The sequence below is a fragment of the Euwallacea similis genome, chromosome 7 (assembly GCF_039881205.1).
Source record: "Euwallacea similis isolate ESF13 chromosome 7, ESF131.1, whole genome shotgun sequence".
In the NCBI taxonomy this organism is placed as follows: Eukaryota; Metazoa; Arthropoda; class Insecta; order Coleoptera; family Curculionidae; genus Euwallacea; species Euwallacea similis.
The window spans coordinates 5,639,660-5,652,101 of NC_089615.1; the positions used below are offsets into that span (position 1 = coordinate 5,639,660).

Sequence of the window (12,442 nt, forward strand, 5' to 3'; positions counted from 1 at the left end):
CAACAATAATTGTTTGTTATCTTTAAATGACCACGGCCACAACTCAAAAATACAAATCATTAATGTTTACCGAGAGGACAAATATTTCCTTGATGCAAATCTGGCAGATAAGTTTGCCCGCACATTGAAAATTTTGTTCTTTGATGTGTCACTCAGCATTAATGCATCACTCCTCTTTCACTTTCCTCCCTACAGGGGTTTCTAAAAAGTTGATAAATTACCGCATCGCATTCGTATAAAATAAAGAGCTTCAAAGGAAAGAATCTCTAATTTCCCCAATCATCGGAATCATAAATCTGAAAGATTGTTTTTGCTGTGCTCCGCGAAAATACAAAAAGCTTATTTGTGCAACTTAATTACAAAAGGTGTTTGCACATTTTGGGCCACTATTGCTGTCCTACGACACGGCTTACGCAAATAGATAACTACTGAAAATAAAGCCGCCAAAGTTTAATAGTTTGAAACTATTTGCGTATTCAAGGACCCTGGTGCGTGAATAATGAACAATTATTATTATCAATTTTGTAAGTTAATCCAAGCATAAAATTATATTGTAATAATTATTAAAATTGCTATTGCGCCTACTTTGGTCACAATGATTGTGAAGCTGTTGTATGGAAAATTTGGGTAATGCGTTCTGAGATGTATGCGCTCAAATTGAATTATTACTGAATGCATTGAGAGTATTTTTGGACCGAATTTTGTCAATATGCGAAGCTGCCAAAACTAATAAAACAATGATAAAATAATATGGCATTAACGTGTCGTTTATCGTACACTAATAGGAAACTTGGAAAGTTTAGGATGACGCATACGACTAGACGCTTTCCAGATCGTACCATGAAAATATTTTGATTAGCTTAGGGTTAGGTAATGCGCCGTAATAACCGCACAACACTATTATTATTCGTTATAATAAAAATCACCATTCGGACTGACCTGACCCACTGACTTTTATGTGTGCCTATTTTTTAAGGACATAAAACCAGAATCGACTGTTCAATAAATCATTTTTCGGCATATTGTTAATTTGCGTACGTGACTCGTATAAAGAACGGGATTGTGTTGCTTCATCTAAGTTTCAACTTCTAACTTCTTGAATTTGTTACCGTGTGGTGTTTGCCAAAGATAAAATTATCCGAATATTACGTTATATTTTCGTAAATTATTCAAATCAGGTACATGTTCTCATTAAATAAAATTAGTCACGACATGACTGATTATTGTTCTCCTCAAGCAACAAAACATCATTAGTTATACTTAATAATACGGTGTTATCTCGGATATGTAAATCGGGTTAAATCCCAAATATGCCGAATTTTGAAATGTTGTCTTCAAATTATTTGATTTTCTCCAGTAGAAGAATTAAACCAAAACCGACTTCAGACCAAACTCAATCCCAGTTTACCGTTACAAAACGAAAACAAAAACCTCACTGGGGAATCGATCAAGATTCTAAACTGGACTTAAGTGTAACGTGTCCGACGACCTGTGGAGGACGAAATCGGCTCAAATCGAATTAAAACCGATTTGGAAGTCTTACAAAAGACCGCAGACAAACGTGTCACCAAACGTTGATTTTTTTTCACCTGGTGAATATTAAAACGTATCTGGCGTACGAGTTCTGCGTAAGCTTGACCAAGAAACATTCTAATGTTTATTAATATTTACACTCATTGCATAAACAAATAGAACTGCTACTCACTTGCAAATAAATACTAAATTTTACAATAAACGTTTGAGTTCAATTTCCATATAATTGTGACAAAAAGACATGTCAATGGCCTTTAGATTATCTACCTAAAATTGCTCATTTTGTGCTTAAAAATAGAGGGTACGAGCACTCACTTGGTACTTATCACTGCAATTTCTTCAATATGAGGATGCCAAAAAACTCTAATACGCGTCAAAAAGAGATAAAACTGATACTAAGGACCGATATCCATGGAATCGTGAAATAAAGGCAGACTGTAGCTTAGTTTCGGGGTTTCCATGAAAATTATCTACCAGATAAACTGCAGGTACTTCCTACGAAAATGTACCCCCCCCCCCCCTCCCCCTCTTTATTTTAAGACTTGAAAAATTGAAAAAAAATTTGTTTAATAAAAAAGCTGTATAGAGCTTTCTTATAAATTTTATCTATATCATATCGACAACTCGCTCTTTGAAGTGTTGTTTAATAAACTTATTAACTCCGGTGTCTTTAAATTCCAGACTTTGAAGGGAGAGTTAGAAGAGGATATCATCAGTATTGGTTTTCAGATTCTCAACTTCCGAAAAAAGAGGTTCCGTTCACTTAAAACTATATGTATCAAAACAAAATTTGGTTAAATCACATCTAGCACAAAAATCTGTCTGAATTTACGGAGGAAACCCTAGCAAGATGAACCTAATTTCCGGCTGCTTAAAACTCATGAACACAATTTCATCATGTTGGAAATTGAGCCATCTCTAACCTGTCGTGCAACATTTCCGAATTCTAATATTCAATAATTAATGAATGCCATTTATAGGAAAATGATACTCACCGGAAATCTGCGATCCGCTTGTGTTTCCTGCGCTCTCTGGAGTATTTCCTGCAAAATAAAAGCAACGTGTCCGTTATACTTGTCTCCTGCTTAACTATTGCCGGATACCCAAGTTTACCCGGCCAGAATACAAATTACTAACTCGTTTTCTAAAGGCAAATTGAAAATTACCCACAGAGCCTCCTCATTGGGGCCGTGGGTAAACAGCAAAACAATTTTAGGGCATCAAAAATAGATTATCCTTCGTAATAGATGAGCGAGTAATTTCCTACTTTACTCATTGAACCGTTGTTATTGTTGTTGTAGTGTAGTTCAATCGTGACTGGCCGAGATCACATACAGAGTCGTGCTTTGTTCTGGGTTTCGTCTTCTTGCAAGTTCTTTCGCTCGTAGCTAATTAACAATCCGCGAGTCTAGATTATGTCGACTACATTCGTAGGTATATGCTGGGTCTTCAAACGGTTGGAATACTGTTAGGTCGACGCTAATGGCAATGTAATTTATTTCAGTGATTAGTAGTTGTTAAGAATGGGAATAGAAACATTCTCTACCATGTAAACTAAACAATTTTCTTCTGGTGTTGATGTGATGATGTTGGGAAACACATATTCTTGTTGATGGACGCTAAAATGCGGTCATCAGCATCGTTCGTTTCGCTGCGTTAATAATCAGTTTTATTTTGTAGATGTATCGGATTAGTGCGGAAACACTTTTTGAGCGGCAGTACAAAAAAAATCTAGATGGTAACAGCTATTTACGTTACGAGACCGGAAAACTGTGTTTTGCAGGGCGAACCATAGGCGAAACCTGGAACCTCGAAGAACTGTGCTAAACGCATTTTCGGTCACGTGGTGTAGATTTTTTTACAATCAAATCTAAGCGGGTGCTTTATTCGTTTTTTATATTTTATACTCTCGACTCGAGAACTCAGACGAACGTGGTTCTCGAACTAAACAAGTCAATTTTAATCTTGCCTTACTTCTTCGACTAAAACATAGATTGACGACAAAATGGTGAGGTCAAAATACACCATTTTGACCTTTTTGGTCTTTAGTGTCGTGTTTCCAAGAATTGGCCTCACCACTGTGGGAGAAATTCTTTAATGTAATAACGTAGAATTCTGAGAATTTTAACTATATGAACAACGTTTAAAAATTTGGCACAAAAATAAAACGCAACTTTAACGTGGGATTTGAAAATATGCGTTTGCACCTCAAACGCGACTAGACGTCTATCAGACATCACAATGTAGGTCAACGTTCCAAAATAGTTGGAAAAAAATGTGATTTTTAATGCGGGATTTGAATAATTGTCCTCAGTCAAGGTTATAAAATGTCCGAAACGAGTTGATTTACATAATTTTTATGACCACTACTTTCAAATTTCGAACAATACCTCCCGTGTTGTAAGCCGCTTTGGAAGTATTTTATTATCCTGCCTATGTTCATGTCGCCACACAATAAAGTCGTAAACTCTAATGTGTACTTAAAAATCCGAAATTTTGAAACTTTCGAAGATAAAATCGGCTATTTAGGATATATATTTTTTGCCGCTCTGTACTAATTTTAGATGATGAAAATAGAATATGTTCGTTTCTCGTGGCACGCACCCTTCCTATCGGTCAATAATTCAAGCGATGCGTGTCTGGCAGCGACAAAACCACCATCCATCATCGAGGTCGCCATTTCCATATTGCAAAAGCCCATAGCGGTCCCATCGAACCCGATGATGGATACGGCCTACCAACGGAGATCGAAATTGTTTATGCTAAACAGTCGGAGACTTGTCGGTGTCAACAGACGTCTGCGACTTATAAGGAAACGTGATTTACTGCGCAAATTATTGGGCACAATTTTGCTCATTGACGACTCGTCTGCAACTGCACGTTCCCCGCCACTGTTCTCACTCCAATTTTTCACTCAGGGAAATTACGTAATGAGAATGATTGGTATTTTCACGACGGAACGCCAGATTTTCGGCTCAATCAATTGGACCGCGATCCCTGCGGAGATAATTATAAAGCCGTTAGAACATGCTGGAGCCTCGTTATTGTTCTAATTGTTGTTATTATTTACGGTAGATCCTTGGAATTGACATTCCATTTGCATGTACGTACGAACCAGGTCAACAGCAATAGCCCCAATATTAACCATTTAAATATAAAGGTCAATGTAAAATGCCTATGTTAAAAACGAAGAAATTTTTGCTGCGGAATCCGTTTTAATTTGCCGGTGAAAAATCGTATTATATTAGTCACTCGATCTAAGGGAAATCCCCAAAACTGCAGGCCAATGCGTTAGTCACAAACCCCTTGAGCTTAAAAAAATTTAAGGGTAGCAAAGCAGATTCCTACGTCTCAAAACGTTCACATACAGGGTGAAAATAAATATAAATTCGATGTCCCCTAGAAAGAAATTGTGATTTTCGACTAAAACATTATCGGCATAATGCAAATTGATGATCGTGTCTGATCGTTTGTATACCTACGTCTGCGGCTAATCAAACTGCTGCTGTTGCTGCCGTAAATCCATATTGTTTCACTTTCTCTCATAAATATTTCATTTTATTCCGTGTAACCTGATATTGCAATTTATTATAAAATAACTGCTAGCCAGTAGTAATAAAATTATTAGATATTAAGACGGATCGAGAACGAGACGAGGCAGCGGTGTCCCGTTCCGGCCTTAACGCCCGCGGTCATCAGTTTAGTTACGTTGCAGTAAATCCATAATTTATCCAGATTTATTGGAATGTTTACTTTTGTTGATGTTTCTGCTAATTAATATCTTAGCTCCTTTAAGGCAATAAACGTTATAAAGTGCAAAGCTTTATTTGGAAATTTAGAAATCATGTCACTTAATATGTGTGTTTTGCTCATGCGGTGTCATGTTGCATTTGATGTTGGGCATTCATTTTGAGAGAAAAGCGAAACCATTAAAGACTCAAATAAAAATAGTCTCCTTTCTAAGCAAAAATAAATTAAAGCTTCACGGCTTCATTTGATTTTCAAGCTGTTTGATTTGACGTGAAGCTCGCGCAATTAACCTAATATTTCTGGACAGCGGAAGTTCGTCAAACAAACCTGAACTAGCCGATATTAGCGCGAAACTGTTTTAAATTAATTCCGAGAAGAGTCAAGCATTAACAGTAATTCCAATTTTCAGTATTTTATAACAATATCAAACTACAGATTTAACTTTCCCCTTGACCTTATTTTCTATCGCTCATTACTTCTCAAACGCGGTAGAATTCCTCTCAGGCTGGTTTACTGTAACACGCGACCACTTTATTAAAACCTTAAAATCAAACATGACACGCAATCATACCATCTCTTAACGCCCCAATACTCTCTAATTCAATTTCCCTTCGTCCGCATACACACGCACCTTGTAATTAACCCATATTTGCCTTATCTCCCCCGCACGATCTGGCCGATGCAAAAAAGTTGCTGGAGCGCAATAAATATGGCTGCTTTCCTGTTGCAGCTATGGTGCTACTTATAAAGGACCTAACGATCAGATTATATGAAAAAATACGGGTCAGTAAGAGGTACCGTTAGGTACCGGCCCGGCAAGGGGTTGCCGATAGTCATCGGACAATGCGATGCTAAATGTGCCAACGTTCGTTAAGGTATTGAACGGCTAATTACGTCGATTTTATGTTTCTCGTTACGTTGTGGTTCCTTCGGGTTCTGAAGATGTCAATCTGCTCAGAAGCAGTCCAGATTGAAGACGGCGTCCGCTCAGGAGTTATCTGGAGGATTTAGCTTTTCTAAAAGTCACAGTTTCGTTCGGAGATACTAACAAATCAAACTGGTTGAAAGAGAATGGAGTAAACAAGAATAAAGTCATTTTGGAGATGGGAATTAGGGGAAGTACGAAGAACCGGTAAATTCACACTCTCATTTCAGTGCAGGAAAAGAAGTCGGATAATCTTGTGCTGGTTTCTAAACATAAAAAAAAATACGTTGAGCGCATTCAGGAAATGTCAACGTTAATTTGCAGTGGTCGACGTTTACAGCACCAGAAGCTTACATTCGCTAATTGCTTTTTATCTGGACAGTTCGATTTGACAAGGAGTTATGAATTTGATCTTCTGAAAATTCAAAGTTCAAACTTCCAGCATTCTCGTGTAATAAATTTTACCGCTGCAAGCGAAACGCAATTGCTATAATACACCACTGCTACTGTTCCCCGAATGCGCCCGTTTATAGACGATGCAAGTTTTATTATCATCAAGTAGCACTGTCAAACCTCGCGTTAAATCGAACCTTCCTCACATGCAAACAGCAAAATTTTGCGCAACTATCCGGCCGTAAAGTATTAATTCTTTAACCCGTAAATGGGCATATTTGTGCTCTATTAACAGCTAATTTATCTTGGTTATTCAATAGTTTGCCTTTTCCACATTTACTCAATTCTATTTTGCATATTAAATGATTCTCGAGGTATGCGCTCTTGACATTTATTAATAGCCGTACATTCGTTTTAGCGACTTGTCGTGCCGTATCTATGTAGATAGATTTTATCGCCCGTATAGCGGATAGAGTGATTTCTGTTCGAGAAAATGGACTGGGGCTTTGTGTAGATGTCAGCTCACTCTCCTACCCCGAGAAGTTATTATTCATCCTGTTATTATTAATTCATTTTGATCGTTGAGCCTTCGAGGATCTCGGATTTATGAAGTGTCGAATTGTACGGTATAATAGATGCGAAGAATGCATTTCAACAATGCACGGTTTGCATAATTTGAAGCTTAATTGAGCGAAAACCGTTGTTTGTCCTGATGCTGTTGCTGTGTTGCTTAACTTTATTTGACTGAAGTGGACAAAAACCAGGTCTACTCTAGTCACGGATCACCTCAATATTTCGAAAACGGCGACTTTCCTTTCAGGTTATGACATAGAAAACGATTCTAGCGAAGGTATCCAGGTATCCGTTCAGATCCTAAACCCGGTTTCTCACGGTACATTGATTCGTTTAGGTCAAGTTTGGAAAATTACAACACAACAAACCAAAGCTTGCCAAACTTTGGTTTGTTGACTCCCCATACCAATTTATCATGTCTCGCATAATCTTGAAAACGGTAAGGAATGCGCATTCGATTAAAACAGGGGCAAATGCGAGCGTGCGAGTGTTTGAATGATGATTTTTCAAAAATCTGAAACCATGAAAAAAGGCAGTATCAAGGCATTTTTTGTAAAAACCTTAAATTTCATGTAAGATTTTTCTTAGCATGCAAAATACCAGTTAAAAAGCGGTTTTCACGGGCGCCATGTATCAACCTTAAATGGAAACCTAGATAATCCGTGTTTCTATAGGAACACTGTTGAGAAAGTACCTTTAAAATACAAGTAAAAGTTTTATTGGGAATTAATTGTCAACTAAGGAAACTTGATGTTGACTACTTCAAAAAAGATCGACATGACTTTATTTAAGTAGTCAATTACAAACTTCTATAAGCTACAACTCATTCGTTTGTAAGCAGAACCTACATTACTAGTGTTTTAACGTAACATTTTCAACGATGTCCCCCCTAAATAAGAATAGATCATCAGAGTTTTCATTTACGGTTTAATCACCACACCGCTCCAACATTCCAGCTTGGCCCACTTATACAGAATGAGCATCTCCGAGGAATCGGAATGTCGGCCATGTCTTGACGGTAAGGAAAAGACCGTAGAGCACGTTCTGTGCCAATATCCAGCGATTGCCAGAGAAAAGTTTGATGTGTTCGGAAGAGCAATTATTGGGCCACACGACCTAAATAAGACCTCGCAGGCCTTACTTGAAGTTCGCCAGGGACCTGAACGTACTGAGAGACGACTCAAGTAAAGCAAAATGGGCGCTTTACATTGAGTGGGTAGCAATAGACCTCAAATCGCAATGGAGAACTGTTACCAGCCCAATTCAATATAATACAATGCAATATGCAACATTTTTAACTTTAAAATATTTCCTATAATGACAAAAAAATGCATAATGTTGAAGATTCTATAAATTTTTTAAAAATTTCGAAAGGCTAATTGAACTACGCCACCAAAGGTTAACACTTTCTACCGAATATTCTAAGTGGGAGTTTTAGAGAGCCAATTGCGAATTCAACAAATTCAGTATTAAGATAGAATTTTATCGTTTTCCTCAAGCTTGTCACCCGGGGTTGACAGCAGCATTTATTAATAATTAACATATATCTTTCCAAACACGCAATTACATGAATAATTTACCGTTCGTACCGTTAACAGATTGTGGCCAAGACCGAGCAACCAATAAATTATGGACTTTTGTCATTCGGATATGTCGAATATGCGGTTGCACTGCCTCGACGGAATTATTATTATTATCGCAGTCGATTCAACATACGATACATTAAACTTGCCTTTACGATACCCCAAGAATTACTGCTTCAATAAACTGCGGATTTTTTTCTTCAATCTGCAAAACAACGCATTAGCAAGTCAAGGCGTGTAATGCTCTTGCAGCTAATTAATGGTGTTTTCTAAATTAAGTTAAACATGTCGCCCGCACTTTCTTCACTCCAATGACATGCAACAGTACTACACCTTTTCCCTTTTCGCTAATTAGTCTTCCCATTTTTTTGCAGTTGCCACTAAGTATGGTCCAGTTTTTAGACAACAACAAATCTAGTTCGATTTCTATTCGCTTTAATTGCAAGTTAATGACTTGGTCACAAAACTGGATTATCGTGATTAATAAAATAATTGTACCGATTTACGACGAAACCGACCAAAAAGTATCATACCATCACCATTTATATGGGCATGAGTCAGAGTTTTATAGGCCCAATCCAAAATAACAAAAATTTCTTTTTGGGAAATAAGTTCATATTGCACAAGCCTGACGGTCATCCTCATTGCTCGTTTCTGCATTTGTAGCTTATGTTTTATGTAATACTTGTACTTGAATTCAAACGACAACAAATATAAACTTCAAGGGAATTTGTGAAATCTACTGTAGAATGGCCTACAATGAACCGACCTTGGTGTAGAGACACGCAGCAGGTATCAATCAATCGAAATCAAGCGTCTCTAAACGCGATATCTAAGTAAATACCAAAAATCGTTGTTAATAGCATCACTGATCAAAAGTCATTATTTGGCTTGGTTCAGGTTAGTTGGTGTCTTGTCAAATCCAGATAGATTCATTATTGCAAGACTTCGCTTCAACATGAGCCTGACAAGACCATAAACCCCCGACACACCAGGGATTCGAACATGTCCTAGAAATTCCGAAATTATGCTAAAAATATCGAATGTTAAAATGTCAAAAATTGGCAGATTTTAGCTTTTTTGTGATACCCGTGGTAACGCATACATATACAATTCAAAACGGGGTATTTTCGAATGTCTGCCAAATCCCACACATGTAGGAATATAATTAATTGAGGCTAAAAATCAAAGAGCTGCAGGAAACAACCAAAAACTTCGATGTAAAACTGATACTCGCTAAACTAGAAAATATGTTTGGAATTAGTACCAGGGCAGTCAACATTTTTAAATGACAAACATACAGACTTGTCGCAGCAATGAACAGACTCAATTCCCCGTAACAAATAATTACATCGATCCGCCTTAGCGCGTAAACCCTATAAGTCCAACGGCTTCGAAACTGGTCTGCCGACAAGTCTCCTTATGGGAATACCTAGGCGGATGGTCGAGATTTTTCATGGGAATTATGGAAATGTGCCCGCGTCAATCACGCTCTAAGTGACGAAAAGTGAAAGTTTTTAAATCGTTTTTATCGCAAAACTATCTCTGTAGATGTAATTAAGATGGCGGTCTAATCAAAGAGAACTAAGCTTAATAATAAAAATCGGTGCCATTTTCGGTTTCGTAACGGCAATCATTGAAAGTCATTTCACCTGTCCGTTCAATTCTGTATTGGGATAATATTACGGAAAATGGGGGAAGCAATATAAATCACTTCGGTCGGTCACGAAACCTCGAAATCAGGTGGCTAGGTACAGTACATGCCCAGCATTGCTTCAGTAATGCAAGCGACAATAATTTGTTTGTTTCGTGGTTGGATAAAGTTAGCAAGGCGAAGAAAATACGCTAATGAGTCATTAGATTTTAATTATGTTTCGTATTAAATCACCTGTATTGCTAAAATAAGACTACGTCCGATAATAAGCAGGAGTATATAGCACCTGATTGCCAGCTGAGAGTATTTCAAATCTTGTCCTTTATCCGAACCACCTGGTATTTTTTTTAATGTTCTCCAAGCGGATTCAGAGTCGTGGTGGTATCCTGTGTTTATCTTCTAATCGACTTGACAATTACATAAAGCATGTACCTACCGAAAACTAAAAGGGATAAGTACATAAAAATAATAGCTATTTATGTAACCAATTAGATATGACACGAGTTGAACAAAATAGCACTTCCGACTGAATTTCAAAACAGATTTTATCTAGCTTTTCTGTATCGCGTGTCTCAAATTGGTGGGCCAGGTCCATGACCAGGAGAGGGTGGGTTACGGTCACGAACCTGTTTGTGTTACAATTATAAAAAATATGACAAGCTATAAAAAATCTGGACGGGAGAAATTATCTCGAAAATTGCACTAGTGCAAATTATGGTTGAAATTCGCCAATAATTGATCCAGCATAACAACAAGAAACCAATATTCTATATACATTTACTATATTATACTACTGTATATTCTATATACAATTTGAAAACTCTCCACCCTTATTATCTCGAAACGGAATAGATTTTTTAAAAATCGCGAGAACACGTCGATTTTTTTATCGAGGGGTTTCGATTTTTGTATAGAAATCATTGTGTCTCTTTCAATCCTCTACCTCCCCCAGGTCCACCCTTCCAAATATCTTAAATGGTAAAGGCGATTCAGTAATACATTATTTTAAAGCGCTTTCCATCCTCTATTTTGATACCTCATTTGTTACATTCGACTTTTGCCTCATCAAGTTAGGAAGATTTGACCATTCTAAAATCATTTTTCCTATTGGTGTTTTGATAGCGCTAAAACTAAGATTTGTTTTATTCAAACACGTCTTATGATTAAGAAATTGTTGTAATAAATCAATTTACCATCAAAAGAAAAGATGCATTAATCACTCAAGCAAATGTTTATCAATTTAATAAATTTCTTCGGTCCTTAATGGAATGTCGTTTTGCTAAATTTTGATATTATCTTTTTTGAATTGCACTCGGTTGAAAACGGCTAAAAATCGCACGATCACCGAGTAGCATACTTGGAAGGAGCTCAAATTGAATCGATGTAAAAATTTCGGCGATTGAAAAGACAAAAACCATAGGCGGACGTGAAACCGGGCAGTGCAGTGCGTGCTGTGTCGAAAATAAATAGTATTAGAACTGAAACATGTTTGCTCAATAGCTGAGAAGTGACAGTTTTTGTTAAGAGGATTCCAAACGGATCATAATTCCAAAAGGTTCATTTGCGGTAAGTAATCGGTGTTTGATTACTGCACCTTATTTAACCTCGCTTAATTTTATTTTCTGAGTTGGTGACCACTCTAAGTGGTTTTTGTCATTGTTTACATGTCCTTCCGCAAGCATACACGTCGTATATTATTTCGTTTCGCGTATCGTTTCCATGGCTAAATCTATGAGCTGTACGCTCGCAAAAGAAGGTGTAAAGTGATTTTAATATTTAGAGGCCATCGTATTGTTATCGTGCGGCCCATGACTCGTACCTTTGCAAAAGGCAGATTGTAAAGTGTTCTTGTACCTTTTCGTACCGAAATCGTTTCTTAGATGATTCAGTCGAGTGGTTGGTAGCACGACAAACAAGATATATGTAAGAGAGTTAAATTTATCAGATCACATATATCATTCAGCCCCGCAAGTTGTTAAGTTTTGCCAGACTGAGACAAAATGTTTAGGTGAGTAGTGGCTTCATCCTTAT

At 37.2% G+C, this 12,442-nt stretch overlaps 1 protein-coding gene across 16 annotated transcripts in view; it reads right to left on the reverse strand.

The window, feature by feature from the left end:
• RhoGAP19D (Rho GTPase activating protein at 19D) overlaps positions 1 to 12,442 on the reverse strand; it is a 161,761-nt gene that overhangs the window by 89,797 nt on the left and 59,522 nt on the right. For 14 of the 16 annotated variants that reach the window (XR_010752211.1, XM_066391955.1, XM_066391960.1 and 11 more), the window contains exon 3: positions 2,529 to 2,576. The exons of the other annotated variants lie outside the window; for them this stretch is intronic. Coding sequence is in view for 13 of the 14 variants with exons in the window: in XM_066391955.1 (XP_066248052.1) it covers positions 2,529 to 2,576 (48 nt within the window). In the remaining variant the exon portion in view is untranslated. The remainder of the gene's footprint in view (positions 1 to 2,528; positions 2,577 to 12,442) is intronic. 16 annotated transcript variants of the gene reach the window in all.